The sequence below is a fragment of the Aethalodelphis obliquidens genome, unplaced genomic scaffold, assembly GCF_003676395.1.
Source record: "Aethalodelphis obliquidens isolate GAN/ISIS:26980383/991018 unplaced genomic scaffold, ASM367639v1 scaffold2, whole genome shotgun sequence".
Lineage (NCBI taxonomy): Eukaryota > Metazoa > Chordata > Mammalia > Artiodactyla > Delphinidae > Aethalodelphis > Aethalodelphis obliquidens.
The window spans coordinates 57,430,075-57,447,451 of NW_020837946.1; the positions used below are offsets into that span (position 1 = coordinate 57,430,075).

A 17,377-nucleotide genomic window follows, 5' to 3' on the forward strand; every position below is an offset into this window, starting at 1 on the left:
CATAGGTTTTGGGTCATTGTGTCTCCATTGTCATTTGTTTCTAGGTATTTTTTGATTTCCTCTTTGATTTCTTCAGTGATCACTTCATTATTAAGTAGTGTATTGTTTAGCCTCCATGTGTTTGTATTTTTTACAGATCTTTTCCTGTAATTGATATCTAGTCTCATGGCGTTGTGGTCAGAAAAGATACTTGATACAATTTCAATTTTCTTAAATTTACCAAGGCTTGATTTGTGACCCAAGATACGATCTGTCCTGGAGAATGTTCCATGAGCACTTGAGAAAAATGTGTATTCTGTTGTTTTTGGATGGAATGTCCTATAAATAAGTCCATGTTGTTTAATGTATCATTTAAAGCTTGTGTTTCCTTATTTATTTTCATTTTGGATGATCTGTCCATGGGTGAAAGTGGGGTGTTTAAGTCCCCTACTATGAATGTGTTACTGTCGAGTTCCCCTTTTATGGCTGTTAGTATTTGCCTTATGTATTGAGGTGCTCCTATGTTGGGTGCATAAATATTTACAATTGTTATATCTTCTTCTTGGATCGATCCCTTGATCATTATGTAGTGTCCTTCTTTGTCTCTTTTAATAGTCCTTATTTTAAAGTCTATTTTGTCTGATATGAGAATTGCTTCTCCAGCTTTCTTTTGGTTTCCATTTGCATGGAATATCTTTTTCCATCCCCTTACTTTCAGTCTGTATGTGTCTCTAGGTCTGAAGTGGGTCTCTTGTAGACAGCATATATAAGGGTCTTGTTTTTGTATCCATTCAGCCAATCTGTGTCTTTTGGTGTGAGCATTTAGTCCATTTACATTTAAGGTAATTATCGATATGTATGTTCCTATTCCCATTTTCTAAATAGTTTTGTGTTCGTTATTGTAGTTCTTTTCCTTCTCTTGTGTTTCTTGTCTAGAGAAGTTCCTTTAGCATTTGTTGTAAAGCTGGTTTGGTGGTGCTGAACTCTCTCAGCTTTTGCTTGTCTGTAAAGGTTTTAATTTCTCCATCAAATCTGAATGAGATCCTTGCTGGGTAGAGTAGTCTTGGCTGCAGGTTTTTCTCCTTCATCACTCTCAGTATGTCCTGCCACTCCCTTCTGGCTTGTAGGGTTTCTGCTGAGAGATCAGCTGTTAACCTTATGGGGATTCCCTTATGTGTTATTGTTGTTTTTCCCTTGCTGCTTTTAATATGCTTTCTTTGTATTTAATTTTTGACAGTTTGATTAATATGTGTCTTGGCGTATTTCTCCTTGGATTTATCCTGTATGGGACTCTCTGTGCTTCCTGGACTTGATTAACTATTTCCTTTCCCACATTAGGGAAGTTTTCAACTATAATCTCTTCAAATATTTTCTCTGTCCCTTTCTTTTTCTCTTCTTCTTCTGGGACCCCTATAATTTGAATGTTGGTGTGTTTAATGTTGTCCAGAGGTCTCTTAGACTGTCCTTAATTCTTTTCATTCTTTTTTCTTTATTCTGCTCTGTGGTAGTTATTTCCACTATTTTATCTTCCAGGTCACTTATCCGTACTTCTGCCTCAGTTATTCTGCTATTGATCCCATCTAGAGTACTTTTAATTTCATTTATTGTGTTGTTCATCGTTGCTTGTTTCATCTTTATTTCTTCTAGGTCCTTGTTAACTGTTTCTTGCATTTTGTCCATTCTGTTTCCAAGATTTTGGATCATCCTTACTATCATTGTTCTGATTTCCTTTTCAGGTAGACTGCCTATTTCCTCTTCATTTGTTAGGTCTGGTGCATTTTTATCTTGCTCCTTTATCTGCTGTGTGTTTTTCTGTCTTCTCATTTTGCTTATCTTACTGTGTTTGGGGTCTCTTTGCAGACTGCAGGTTCGTAGTTCCCGCTGTTTTTGATGTCTGTCTCCAGTGGCTAAGGTTGGTTCAGTGGGTTGTGTAGGCTTCCTGGTGGAGGGGACTGGTGCCTGTGTTGTGGTGGATGAGGCTGGATCTTGTCTCTCTAGTGGGCAGGTTCACGTCTGGTGGTGTGTTTTGGGGTGTCTGTGGCCTTATTATGATTTTAGGCAGCCTCTCTGCTAATGGGTGGGGTTGTGTTCCTGTTTTGCTAGTTGTTTGGCATAGGTTGTCCAGCACTGTGGCTTGCTGGTCGTTGAGTGAAGCTGGGTGCTGGTGTTAAGATGGAGGTCTCTGGGAGATTTTCGCCGTTTGATATTATGTGGAGCTGGGAGGTCTCTTGTGGACCAGTGTCCTGAAGTTGGCTCTCCTATCTCAGAGGCAGAGCCCTGACTCCTGGCTGGAGCACCAAGAGCCTTTCATCCACATGGCTCAGAATAAAAGGGAGAAAAAGTAGAGAGAATTAGTAGCAGTATGAGGAAAGAAAGAAGGAAAGGAGGGAAGGAAGGAAGCAAGGGAGGAAGGAAGAAAGAAAGAAGCAAAGAAGGAAAGGCAAGAAGGAAAGAAAGGAGGGAGGGAGGAAGGAAGGAAGGAGGGAAAGAAGGAAAAAAGACAGAAAGAAGATACAGTAAAAATAAAGTATAATAAAGTTATGGAATTAAAAAATTCTTATTTAGAAAAAAAAAAGGGACAGATAGAACCTTAGGACAAATGTTGGAAGCAAAGCTATACAGACAAAATCTTACACAGAAGCATACACATACACCCTCACTAAAAGAGGTAAAGGGGGAAAAATCATAAATCTTGCTCTCAGAGACCACCTCCTCAATTTGGGATGATTCGTTGTCTAAAGGAGGGAAGGAAGGAAGAAAAGAAAGAAAGAAAGAACGAAGGTAAAGTATAATAACGTTATTAAAATTGATAAGAAAAAAATTTTTTAAAAAACCATGGACGGATAGAACCCTAGGACAAATGGTGGAAGCAAGACTATACAGACAAGATCTCACACAGAAGCATACACATACACATTCACAAAAAGAGGAAAAGGGAAAAAAAATCATAGATCTTGCTCCTAGAGTCTACTTCCTTAATTTGGGATGATTGGTTGTCTATTCAGGTATTCCACAGAGGCAGGGTGTATCAAGTTGATTGTGGAGCTTTAATCCGCTGCTTCTGAGGCTGCTGGGAGAGATTTCCCTTTCTCTTCTTTGTTCTCACAGCTCACCGGGGCTCAGCTTTGGATTTGGCCCTGCCTCTGCGTGTAGGTCGCTGGAGGGCGTCTGTTTTTTGCTCAGACAGGACGGGGTTAAAGGAGCCGCTGATTCGGGGGCTCTGGCTCACTCAGGCCGGGGGGAGGGAGGGGCACGGAGTGCGGGGCGGGCCTGCGGCGGCAAAGGCCGGCGTGACTTTGCACCAACCTGAGGCCCGCCGTGCGTTCTCCCGGGGAAGTTGTCCCTGGATCCCGGGAACCTGGCAGTGGCGGGCTGCAAAGGCTCCGTGGAAGAGGGGTGTGGAGAGTGACCTGTGCTCGCACACAGGCCCCTTGGTGGCGGCAGCAGCAGCCTTAGCGTCTCCCGCCCGTCTCTGGGGTCCGCGCTTTTAGCCGTGGCTCGCGCCCGTCTCTGGGGTCCGCGCTTTTAGCCGCGGCTCGCGCCTGTTTCTGGAGTTCCTTTAAGCAGCGTTCTTAAACCCCTCTCCTCACGCACCAGGAAACGAAGAGGGAAGAAAAAGTCTCTTGCCTCTTCGTCAGGTGCAGACTTTTCCCCGGACTCCCTCCCGGCTAGCCGTGGTGCACTAACCCCTTCAGGCTATGTTCAAGCTGCCAACCCCAGTCCTCTCCCTGCGCTCCGTCCGAAACCGAAACCCGAGCCTCAGAGCCTCAGCTCGAAGCCCCGCCCGCCCCGGCGGGTGAGCAGACAACCCTCTCGGGCTGCTGAGTGCCGGTCGGCACGGATTCTCTGTGCGGGAATCTCCCCGCTTTGCCCTCCGCACCCGTTGCTGTGCAGTCCTCCGCGGCTTCGAAGCTCCCCCCTCCGCCTCCCGCAGTCTCCGCCCGCGAAGGGGCTTCCTAGTGTGTGGAAACTTTTTCTCCTTCACAGCTCCCTCCCACTGGTGCAGGTGCCGTCCCTATTCTTTTGTCTCTGTTTTTTCTTTTGCCCTACCCAGGTACGTGGGGAGTTTCTTGCCTTTTGGGAGGTCCGAGGTCTTCTGCCAGCCTTCAGTAGGTGTTCTGTAGGAGTTGTTCCACGTGTAGATGTATTTCTGGTGTATCTGTGGGGAGGAAGGTGATCTCCGCGTCTTACTCTTCCGCCATCTTCCTCTCATTCCTAGTGTAGTTTTTATTTCAGTTATTGTATTGTTCATCTCTGTTTGTTTGTTCTTTAATTCTTCTAGGTGTTTGTTCTTTAATTCTTCTAGGTCTTTCTTCAATATTTCTTACACCTTCTTCATCTTTGCCTCCATTCTTTTTCCGAGGTCCTGGATCATCTTCACTATCATTATTCTGATTTCTTTTTCTGGGAGGTTGCCTATCTCCACTTCATTTAATTGTTTTTCTGGGTTTTTATCTTGTTCCTTCATCTGGTACATAGTCCTCTGCCTTTTCATTTTGTCTGTCTCTGTGAATGTGGTTTTCGATCCACAGGCTGCAGAATTGTAGTTCTTCTTGCTTCTGCTGTCTCCCCTTTCGACATGTTTTTCTATCTCCTGTATTTCCTGTAGTTGGATCTAGAGAGGCTTGATTAGATTCAGGCTTGACTTTTTCCCCCCAAGAATCCTTTGTGTGCTTTCTAGCATCATATCGGGGGCACATAATGTTTGTCTCACTTTTAGTGATGTTAATTTAAGACTGACCTGTGAGTTCAGATGCTGTCACCCTGACCCAGCCATTATAAAGTTCCCATCACCTTTGTTCCTGATTGTTTTATCAGACACTGATGATAGTTACCTAGTCCATTATTTCATTGGGGTTTAAAGTGGTTATCTTCTCATTATTTCATTTCTCTGCACTTATGCTACTGAACAGGAAAGATTTAGACTGATAGATCAGGGTTCCTAATATTTTTTTCTGTAGTGTAAAATCTGCATGTTACATGTTTCTGTTCGTAATAAGAAAATGGAAGGTGGGGTTAAAATGTCAGTAAAAGTGTTTTACTTCACATTCAGATAGAAGGTGATAAGCTTAGTGAAAATCAAATAATATTACATTTTAAGTTGTTCTTTATTTAAAAATCTATACTGTGAAACATTTAGCCATTTCTTAATGTTTTATTATAGGCAATACAAGGACCTGTGGAATATGAGTGATGACAAACCCTTTCTATGTACTGCCCCTGGATGTGGCCAGGTAATATATAAATTGTTTTGTATATTCATATTTAGTAAAACACTTGTGACAATATATGTTGTCATTAAAAGGATTCTTTTACAATGTTTTGTACAATTTTGGAGTTAGAATGAAAATAACCCAGAAAAATTTGGGGAAGAAATTAATTTTCCTCAATAGCACATCTGAGTTTTAAAGAATACAATCTAATATGGAAAAAAAAAATTAAGTCTTGTAAGGGAAAGATGGAAAACCTGGAGAAAATCCAAGATTTAAAAGTATATTCATTTGATCATTATTGGTTGAAAATCATTGTGAACTGCCTAATTGGAAATCAGATATACATTATCTTTTATGAAAATTAGTTTACTTGCTGAACTCTTATGAAAAAAACTAATGTTTACCTCTGAGCATATCACTAATAATATATTAATGTTCTTAAGTATAACATCTTTAATATAGAGCATGTGTGGAAGCATTTTTAGAAAATAATATTTTAGCGTTGTTACAGAAAATAATATTTCAGTGTTTTTTAATAGGCCGTTAAATTATTAATCTGTTACTGTTATAATAATCTTAAAATAGCTATAGACACTAAGGAATGAAAGAATAAATTTAATGTGTAGTAAAATTACAGAGTACTTAAATATACAAACTCTAAATCATAAATAAGTATTAAAGTGTTTCTTTGGTTCTCATTGTTTTCTTTAGCTGATATTTTAAATGGAGGTATAATTTATATACAATAAACTGCACATACTCATAGTGTACAGTTTGATACATTTTAACATATGTATGTATCCATAAAACCATCACCACAATTAAGATAGTGAACATATTCATCATCCCCAAAAGTTTCCTCATGCTTATTTGTTATACCTCCCTCCCATCCCTGTCAACCATTGATCTGCCTTCTGTCACTATAGGTTAGTTTGTATTTTCCAGAATTTTATATAAGTGGAATCATACAGTATGTACTTTTGACTGGATTCTTTCCTTCCACATAATTAATTTACAATTTCTGCATGCTATGTGATTAGTAGTTAATTCCTTTTCATTGAGGAGCAGTATTTCCTTATTTCACCATTAGTTTATTTATTCACTTGTTTATGGACATTTGTCTTATTTCCAGTTTTTAGTTGTTACAGATAAAGCTGTTGTGAATATTTATGCATAAGTCTTTGAATGAATGCATGCTTTCTTTTCTCTTGGGTGAGTACCTAGGAGAGTAGTGGTGGGATCATATGTAATATATAATAGGAAATTGCCAAACTGCTTTCTAAAACAGAGGTGTCACTTTGCATTTCCACCAACAGTCTATGAGAGGTCCTGTTGTATCATATCTTTGCCAACATTTGGTGTCAATCTTTTAATTTTAGCCATTTTCATTGTGTGTATACTGATATATAAAGTGTTACTTTGCATTTCTTTGTTGACTGATGAAAAAATGAGCACTTTTTCATGTGCTTATTGGCTATTCGTATACTTTATTTTTTGTGAAATATCTTTTCAAATCTTCTACTTGTTTTTAAAAATTAGGTTGCCTGTCTTTTAATTATTGAGTTGTATGAGCTCTTTAAATATCCTAGGTACCAGTCTGTCATCAAATATTTCTCCAGGTCTGTGGTTTCCAACTTGATTTTCATAATAGTATCTTTTGATGAACAGATGTTTCTAATTTTAATGAAGTCTAATGTATTAATTTTTTCTCTTCTTTGGTTGTTGGTTTTTGTGACTTATCTAAGAAACTTTTGTTTAACCTTAAGTCACAAAGATATTCTCCATTGCTTTCCTCTGAAAGCTTGGTTTTTCATTTCGGTCTCTTTTGTATCTTGAATTAATTTTTGTGTATAGCGTGAGGTAGGAATTGAAGCTCGCTTTTTTTTCCATATGGTTTCTCAGATATTCCAGTGTCGTTTGTTGAAAAGATTTCCCTTTCTCCATTAAATTGCTTCATCCCCTTTATTGAAAATCAAATGATTTGTGTAAGTGTGGATCTATTTCTTAGCTTTCTATTCTGTTCCTTTCATCAGTCTGTCAGCTTTTATGCCAGTACCATACTGTCTTGATTGCTTTAGCTTTACAGTAAGCCTTCCAGTCAGGTAGAGTAAGTTCTCCAATTTAGTTTTTTTTCAGGATTGTTTTGGATAGTCTTTTAATTTTAATCATTCTGGTGAGGGTATAGTGGTATCTAAAGATTTTAATTTACATGGTGTCCATGATGTTGAGCAGGGTAAAGGTAGGAGTGACCAGGGTTGGTGATATTTTAGATAGGTTGGTCAGGGAATGCCTCTGTAATAAGGTGACATTTGAATAAAGATGTGGGAGCAAACCCTGCACATACCTGGGGGAAGAGTTTTCCAGACTGAAGGAACAGCAAATATAAAGTCTTGTAGGGAAGAAATGGATTTGGTGTGTTTAAAAACAGAAAGATGACTGTTGCAGCTGGAGCATATAGTGATTAATGAGGATAAGGGTAGGAGATGATGTCAGAAAGGTAGGGGAATAAAAAGAGTCCATAACCTGTAGGGCTTTTGTTGACTGTGATAAGGTATTTGGATTTTATTCAGAGAGCAAGGAAAAGCCATTGCTGAGCTAATAGTGAAAGTAGAGACTGGCAGCAGTCAGAGAGATAGTGGTGGCTTTGACTAGGTGAATAATGGACAAATAGAGAAATAGACTGATTTGACATATATTTTGGAGACATATTTTGTATACATTTTTCTATAAATTCAGGAAAGCTAAAAATTGCAATTTCTAAAATCCTTTTCAGCTAGAATTCTGGGTATGATTTTAGGTTCCACCAACCAGATTTACTCATTCTGGTAAATTACATTTACTCCTTGGATTTGGGACCAAGTTGAATGGAAAGGTGGTATTACTCAAGTCCTCCATTTTGCTGGAATGGATTGGACAGACACAGTATGAATCTTTAATCCCTGGATTACAGCTAATACAATATGTTTCTAGAGCCAGCCTTTGGACCATGACCAGTTTTGCTGTGTTGTTCTAGGAATCATTTGTGGAAACTCAGTCTCAAACTAGTCCCTAATTCCTTGTCCTATCCTTTTCTGCTTAAAATAGTTGGAATTGTTATTTTGTGATTGAGTCTTTAGTAACATACATGCCATTTTAAATAAAAAGAATTACATTTAAATTCACTTAAGAGAGCTTCCAAATGAAGCCAACAAAAGATCAGGGGGGATTTGACTTCAGGATGAATCCAAGAAGTCGAATTAGTACCATCCAACCTTCCCCGTTTTTGGTGCCTCTGCGCCAAAACTATCCCTTCCATCTTCTGCCTCCACCCCAACTCCCAAGGCCAGGCTGTCGTTTCTCCCTATCTGGGAGATAGAACCAGTGAAAGAATGACTCAGTAAAATTAGGAGAAAAAGGCAAATGGAAATGAGATAGTCTTTAGGTCAAGAAGATATTTTAAAATTGCTGAGAAAAATTACACAATCTGTTCAAGCATATCCAGACTGTTTCTAGACACTATTAATGGTTTGCTTCCTTAGCTGATGGGGTGAGGCAAATGGAACATTACACAGTACATCCCTGGGGTAAAGTAAGAGTTTATTCACCTCAACACCAGATCCAGAAAGTCTGGGAACTTTTTAATATTCATTGTTTAAGTTCTCGCAGCAGACTGCCTTGCACATGCCCAGTCCGTGTCCATGGCACAAATGGCCAAGAGACTGAGAGGTAGACTACCTCTTAGCCAGCCAAGAAGAGACCCTTCGTAGGGCTAAGGTCTTCTATGAACATAACAAGGGTGTTCCAGCACTTTATCAGGCCCCAAAGTCACCCATTGTTCTTCCTCATAATATATATCAGCAACATTTCCATCTAATGATCCTGCCTATAAATCAATCTATGCTTATTTTGACATTTTCTACCATAAGAATGTTTATACTTTTGGCAAAGCAGCAACCATTTTACTTCAGTGATATTAAAAGTACTCTTGCACTCTTATTCATTGCTGGTAAAAGTGCAAGATGGCACACCCCCTAGAGGGAGTTTGACAATATCTAGCAAAATTACACATGCATTTACCCTTTGACCCAACAATCCTACTTCTGGGACTCTATCCCAAAGGTGCACTGTCAAAACTATGAAAAGACATATGCCCAAGGTTATTAGATATATGTTCAATATATTTTGTTACTTGTCAGTCTCTGGACAGTAGTATTCCAGGAGAATAGAAGCAAAAGCTATAAAGCTTCTTGAAGCTTCAGTTTAGAAGTGACAGGTCATCACTTCTGCAGCATTCTGTTGATCAGTGCAAGTCACCAGACCAGCCCAGACTCAAGGGGTGGGGAAATAGATACCCTCCTCCGGATGGGAGAACCAGCCTTACCACATTGCAAAGGAAGGAGGGTACATATCATAATGGAAGGAATTTGTGGCCATATTTTACAATCTAGCACAGACAAATACTGAAATACTTAACAGGTAAAATAATTTCTGGGGATGGCCTCAAAAAAATCCATTGGGTGAATGGTGAGTAGAGATGAAATGAGATGGATCATAGGTTGATAATTGCTAAAGCTGGGTGAATGTGCAAAGGGGTTTATTACACTATTTCTTTTTAATTTACTAAAATGCAACAGAAGAAAAAGAAACCTATTGCTGAATGTAAGAACATATGTATGTATGTGCATCAGAGATTGTTTAAAAGACCTAATATTTTTTAAAAATATGAAAAACATTAAGAAGTTAGAATTGTTTTTTAGACTCCCTGTTATGAAAGGAGTTAACATTCATTTTTCCTCCTACTTCTTTCCTCTCCCTTGATGTCTGATAATAATTTTTCCATTGTCAGGGTTTGTAATACATTTTGTCTGATAATCTATAATCCCCATATTTCTTTAGTTTTACTTCTGTATTTAAATAGTATAGATAGAGAGGAAGGGTGAGAGCTAAGCTTTAAGGCACTCCAGTGTTCAGAAGTCAGAAAGAGGGGGAGGATGTAGCAGAGGAGACTGAGAAGCAAGCAGACAATGAAGAAAATTGTGTTCTGGAAGTCAAGTAGAAAAAGTATTTCAAAGTGTGGGGGAACAATGTAGTCATATAGTTGGTAGGGTAAGGTGAGAATTCAGTATTTATTATCGGATTTAGAAAAATGGGGATTATTAGACACCTTGCTAAGAGTAGCTTCAGTGAAGCAGCAGTGACAACAGTGAGATTGGAGTTAGCCTGACAAGTAAATGTGGAGAACCAGAAGTGGAGACATCATAAGATAACTTTTTCTTGGAATTTAGCTTAAAGGGAACAGTAAAATAACTGCTGGAGGAGAATTGAAGATGGAGTTTTTTTGTTTGTTTTGAATTTTAAGGTGGGACTATCACAGCATATTTGACACTCCAGAGAGAGGGACTATTGCAGGAATGGGGTCCTTAAGAGAGGATGGGATCCGGTGTTCAAGTGAAGGAACTGGCCTTAGAAAGGACCATAGACAATTTATCCATAGTAACTGAAAGTGAAAAGGCGGGAAGAGGTGTGGAAGGTTTGAATAGAGAAAAGGAAGCATATCAAAACTTAGACATACAAACATTTCTTCGATATGGTCACCATAAAAAACTACATTTCTTTTCATTCCATTACACAAAAGAAATCACCTTTAGAAGGTATGGCACATTGTTTTAAAGAGACTTGTATTACTTAGGATGCTGGCTGAAACAAAGACTCAACCTTAATAGATTGAGCAGTTTGTTCTTTATGTAATGACTGGGAAGTAGGAGTCCCAGGGCTGGCTGATTCTATAACCCTCAACATGCTACTTCCATTTTTAGCTCCATGATGGCTGTTCCAGCTCCTCACTCAAGTCCATATTCCAGCAATAAGAGAGGGAGAAGGGGAAGCAAAACACAGCATGTATACACCCATCATTTTAGGAGCATTAACTGGAAGTAATGCATATAATTTTCACTCATTCTTTTGGTCCCAGCCCAATCATATGCCCACCTAACTGCAAAGAAAGCTAGAAAATGTGGTCTTTGTCCTGGGCAGCCAAGTGCTCACCTAAAATTCAGAAGTTCTTTTATTGAAGGAAAAAGGGTAATACATATTGAGGGACAGCTGGCGGTCCTTGTCATAGTTTTCAGAGATGATTTTGAATTTGGTAACCTAACAAAAAGTCATTTGGAGTCTGAGTCTGGTTAAGCTGGGTAATACTGAAATTACCAAAGTCTTGAGTTTAGTTAATAGTAATATATCAATGTTGGTTTCTTAGTTTTGGTAAACGTACCACAGTAATGTAAGATGAGAACATTGGGGAAACAAACTGAGTAATGAGTGTGTGAGAACTCTCTGTACTATTATTACAACTTTTCTGTAAACTTAAAGGTTTTCCAAAATAAAAAGTTTATTCAAAACAATAACAACAAAAAGCTCTACCTGAGAAACACAAAAAAGTTGCTTATGAACCACAGAATAGAGCTTTCAGATATTTATCAAGTGTATATATACCATGTCTATTTATTTGTGCTCCAGCTTGTTTCAAAAAGGATTTGAGGAATTAAAGTTTCATATAATAGTTGTCATAGTAATAAAAACAGTTATAACAGTAGTAACATTTTTTAACTTAGCCAGTCACTGTGCTAAGAAGCTTATGTGGGATATGTCACTTAATCCTGCAAAAGCCCTATAAAATAGGTGCTACTGGCCTCATTTTATAAGTGAGCAGTTGAACTTAAATATACTACTGAATGTCTCTCAGTCACAGAGCCTGAAAATATTGAAGATAAGTTTGAACCCAAGCCTGCTCTTGTGTTAACATTTATAGCGAAACATCCCTAAATAGAATGTTCAGGCTTCAAGGTATATTTGAATACAGGTCTTTGTATATGTTTTTTTTTCAATTAACATTAAAGGTTTTTATTTTCTCATAATTACAAAAGCATCACTGAAAATGTTGACAAAAGGAAAAAATAAAATCCAGAGAGGACTTCTGTTAACATTTGGTGTATTTCCTATATCCTTCCCCCCTTTTATTTATTCAAACAAAATTGGGATCATACTGCACATATAGTTTTGTATTCTATTTGTATGCAGATGACACTATATGTATTATGGGCATTTTGTGTGTTAATTGAAAACATGGGTTTGAGTTCCTGTGTAGTATTCTGTTGCCAGAATGTGTCCCATAATCTATTTACCCATTCCTCTTTTATGACCTAAAAATTAATTATTATGGCCTTAAAAAATCACAATATTGTGATGAGTATTCTTCTGTATTACCCTTTATATGCATCTCTAATTAATTCCTCAAAATACATTTTTAGAAATCAAATTATTGGGTGAAAATATATACACATTTTTAAGGTTCTTCATACATTTTGCATATTGTTTTTAAAAGCTAAAACAATTTATTTTCACTAGTAATTTATCTAAGCACCGTTCTCATCATGAACACTCCAATCCTAGGTATTATTAACTATTTTTTGGCTTATATTTGTTCCCTAAGATACTTAAAATAGTCTAATCTCTATGTTATAATAATACCTTGTAACTGTTACTGGCCAAAATGATAATCCGGCTAAGGTCAGCATCATCCATTTGTTAAATCTTGCTTAGAACAGAAATGGTATAATCTCTCTCTAGATTCAAATAGCATTTCCTAGGAAATCAGAAGTTCTAATAAGAATTGATTTTAGAAACACCAATTTATTGGTGGTATTACAAATTATTTTTTGTCACTAGTAGGTGATAACATTATTCCAAATTTGAATTTCACCTTTAAAAAACTTAATGGACTTAAATTTTCAAATAGGTTTTTAAAATTTTTAATACATTTTGTTGATAATGTCATTTCAGAGATAGAGACTTATAGAATTCAATGCAGAGGATTTTAACTTTTGACTCTTTATATTACAATTTTTTTCATATGCTCGCTCAGTCACTATTAGGTATTTCACAAAGAGTCCTGTTCATTTCATTTGTTTTAACATGGTGTTCCATTGAATTCAGTAAAAGAGACAAAGTTGAGATAATTTAGTGAAAGATTCATTTAACATTGAAACTCATATTTTATTGATAGTATCTTTGCTTTTGGTGATACTCTTATTGAAAATTCTTTCTTTGGTAGAATGTTAATACATTATAAGCTGTTCTACAAAGGAGATAATCATTTTATTTAACCTAAAGTTTCAGTGAAGGTGTGAGAGTGGGAGTGTGTGTGTGTGTGTTTAATTAGTAACTTCCTGATGTTGAATAAAATAATTCAGCTAGTTAAAGAAGTAGTAAAATGGGCTATTGGCCTGATGGCTTTATAACTTAGTGCCTATTTAATCTATTTTAAATAGGAATAATAATCTATATCATAGATATGAATGCATGTATTAAATGTAGAATGACTGATTTCTTAGGAAGTTAATTCTGGTAAGAGTGTTCAAGCCTTGGAAACACAGATTTCTCAGATACCAGAGCTTAAATTAATTTATTATGGAAGCAACTATTTCACCTCCCTCCTACCTGTCAGGTTACCCATCCTTTTTAACCTTTTAAGAGAGATGGTTGGCCTATCCTACCTTTCTTGACTGCCTTTCCCATTGTTTATTCAGCTGTATGCTCAAAGTCTTCTTGTTTAACAAAACACTACACATCAATAACATTTTGCATTGGAGTTGTGCTCTCAATTGCCTGGAAGAAAGAAATTGTATGAATTCAATGTGTTATCACTAGCAGTATCATTATAATTTTTCTACGAAGCTTATTTTTAGAATAAAATTCTTAATTTGTCTGGGAAAGCAGTTCAAAGAGATTCTGCAAAAATGTTAGCTTGTAATAGCTACTTTATGTGTTTGTTGAAGAAAGAATGCGTTTTACAATATATATGTTCCTGGTGACTGCCTTTTGACACTGTCTTTTTAAGTTTCTTGTTAGAGATAAATAAGTTTTCTCAGATGATAGCCAAGGTTAAACTCACCTGTATCAAGTGTCAATTTCAGTGTATTTTACCCGTGTATATAAATAATATCATTATATGATCAACAATTCCTTTATAAATAGCATTCAGGTAAATTTGATCTGTACATTCTCCATGAGACTTTGTAAATTCATATTCGCCGCATTTCTCCTCTTACTATTCATATGATCCTAAATGTTTTTTAGGATCCTTTTAGCTGTTTCTTTTCACTTAGAATCAGTCTCGGTGCCGTTTTCACATGTTTTGTATAAAGCATAATGTTATTTATTCTATATGTAGTTGCTGTTTGATTTGGATATTTGTGTTCAAACCAGAATCTAAGCAGAGGATACTGTTAGGATAAAAAATTCTTAGCACATAACTATCTGTTAATTATGCTGACTGCTGTTTTAAAATCTAAGACCTCTACCAAAACGCATTCATTTGCAAATGTTTAATGATTGCCCTCAATGGAGAAAGCCACGTTGTTAGGTTCTTTGGAACATAAAGTGAACCTTGCTTTAAGATACCTGTAAGACATTCAAGCAAAAAAAAAAAAAAAAAAAAAAAAAGATACTTGTAAGACATTCAGAACTGTAAAGTAAAAAGCAATGAAGTAACACAAGTAAACGCTATAGCTATGTTCATTCTCCAAGAGCTTTGTTATTCGGTCTATCAAAGGATGACTATTTCTTATTTCTCCAATTTGCTTTTTTTTTAATAAATTTGTTTTTTTATTTTTGGCTGTGTTGGGTCTTCATTGCTGCGTGTGGGCTTCTCCTGATGCAGAGCACGGCCTCTAGGCACTTGGGCTTCAGTAGTTGTGGCTCGCGGACTGAGTAGTTGTGACTCGCGGGCTCTAGAGCGCAGGCTCAGTAGTTGTGACGCACGGGTTTAGTTGCTCCGCAGCATGTGGGAATCTTCCTGGACCAGGGCTCAAATCTGTGTCCCCTGCATTGGCAGGTGGATTCTTAACCACTGCGCCACCAGGGAAGCCCTTATTTCTCCAATTTGGAAAGGATTCTTACAATGATGAAGCAATAGGAAAATAGCACTTGAGTGGGGAGGAGCTGGATTATGATCCCATTGCCTATAGTTGGTACTCAATAAATGTTTGAAGAGTAAATGAATAAGTCAAGGGGTAGAGGTACTGTTTGCATCTGGACACTCACCTACAATGGGAATACAAGCAGGTTTTGAAGAGGGGTCATATAATAATAATTTTCCACTGGTGTACAGTAACTTAAAGACTTAATGGTAAGCATACTTACATGAGAGCACTATACAGCCAAATTAAATTAAAGGCTTAATTCATCTTAAGGAGCAGTCTGTGGTTTGGTGGGTTTTTTGTTTTTCCTTTAGACTGAGCTTGAAGATTCAATTCTTTAATTGTAAGGAGTTCTTTCTTTCAATTGGCATTTATTGACTACTTACTATATGCTAAATTTGGGAGAGCTCAAATAGTAGGAGCTCAGCCTACTTAAAAGGAAATACAAAAATATCAGTATCATATTGATAGGTGCTATAACCAGGCACTGAGCAGAGCAAGATGGGGTATATATGAGAGGGATTAACTTTTACAGTGGGCTTGTGGGCTGGCCTAAGTATGATATAGGTCATACTTTTAATATTTAGAATAAAAAACATAATGGAAAGAAATATTTCATTCTTTTACGTAGTTTTAAGGTTACCCTAAAGCTATTATCATTTGTTGCATGAAAGGATGTAGTGAGTTGGATAGTGGGGTGGTGAGACCAAAGAGAAAGAATCCATCCATTTTTGGTGGTTCAGAGGAACCAAGTTCAAATATATATAATTTTAACATCCCATTTGTAAGGATATAGACTAGAGAGTGAGTTTAGATCTCTTAATTTGGCATTTTATAATTATTGCTCTGAAATAACAAAAAGTAAGTGCTCTCTATTTTCAGTTATAAATGTTACTAAAGATAAGGAAGCATCTTCATAAAGATTGATGTCCAGACACAGTCAGGAGGTATTTAAACAATGCATTTATTATATTGTAATCATAAATGTCACCTTTGGCAGGCAGGATGTATCCACGCTAAGTGTAGTTTTAAAAATAAATTTGCTTCATTTTTTTATATAAGAATGCGATAATAAAATGAAAAATCACTTTATTCTAAGTTAAAATTTTAATTTAATTTTATTTTACTTTTAAAAAATTATTTATTTATTTACTTTTGGCTGCGTTGGGTCTTCCTTGCTGCGTGCAGGCTTTCTCTAGTTGTGGCCAGCAGGGGCTACTCTTCATTGCGGTGCACGGGCTTCTCATTGCAGAGCATGAGCTCTAGGCGCATGGGCTTCAGTAGTTGCAGCGTGTGGGCTCAGTAGTTGCAGTGCGCGGGCTTCAGTAGTTGTGGCTCTTGGGCTCTAGAGCGCAGGCTCAGTAGTTGTGGCGCACGGGCTTAGGCGTAGTTGCTCTGCGGCATGTGGGATCTTCCCGGACCAGGGCTAGAACCCGTTTCCCCTGCATTGGCAGGCGGAATCTTAACCACTGTGCCACCAGGGAAGTCCTTAATTTTATTTTAAAGTAATTAATTGCTTTATTATTGTACTGGCCACTATTTCTTTGCTGGATTATAATCGAGGCATTCTTTTTTTTATGTGATAACATAAAGAACCTGATTCACCTCTTAATTTGTCCAGGAGCAATATTTTTATAAGAAAGTTTTCGTTTTAAAAGTGGTAAGTAACCTGAAATCTAAGTAAAATACAGTGCTTTCTTCAAAAGTCATTATACCATGGAGTATATATTTCTACTATGATATGGCAAAAATTAATAGTGGTCTATTTTTAGTGTCCAAATGAAATTTATATAAAGTTTCTTTGCCTCAGGTTTTGTTTTTAAATGCTCTAAAATGAGTTATGTGACCTAGTATTATATCAGAATTGCTTGTTCTTGGGTAATGTGTTTCTCTATGATTGTTTGAGATCTAGTATGTTTATCTATACTAACAGTAGGTTCTTTATAGTTAACAAACTGCTATTTCTTTTTTAATGGTGGTTTTACATGTTGTGGAAATGAATTTCCTTATCATTTAACTTATTTGATCAAATTGAAAATCTTAACTATATTTTAAAACTTTTTGCCACAGCGTTTTACCAACGAGGATCATTTGGCTGTCCATAAACATAAACATGAGATGACACTGAAATTTGGTCCAGCACGTAATGACAGTGTCATTGTGGCTGGTTAGTATATGCTTTTATTAATAGCTTATATACATATTTCACCTGGAATGTGCACAATTTTT

The 17,377-nt window shown here is 37.0% G+C and overlaps 1 protein-coding gene across 8 annotated transcripts in view; it reads left to right on the forward strand.

Annotated features, from left to right (window-relative positions):
* ATF2 (activating transcription factor 2) overlaps positions 1-17,377 on the forward strand; it is an 86,448-nt gene that overhangs the window by 26,128 nt on the left and 42,943 nt on the right. For 6 of the 8 annotated variants that reach the window (XR_003437282.1, XM_027127715.1, XM_027127687.1 and 3 more), the window contains 2 exons: positions 5,144-5,213; positions 17,219-17,315. Coding sequence is in view for 7 of the 8 variants with exons in the window: in XM_027127715.1 (XP_026983516.1) it covers positions 5,144-5,213; positions 17,219-17,315 (167 nt within the window). In the remaining variant the exon portion in view is untranslated. The remainder of the gene's footprint in view (positions 1-5,143; positions 5,214-17,218; positions 17,316-17,377) is intronic. The other 2 variants (XM_027127742.1, XM_027127725.1) reach the window with 1 other exon arrangement.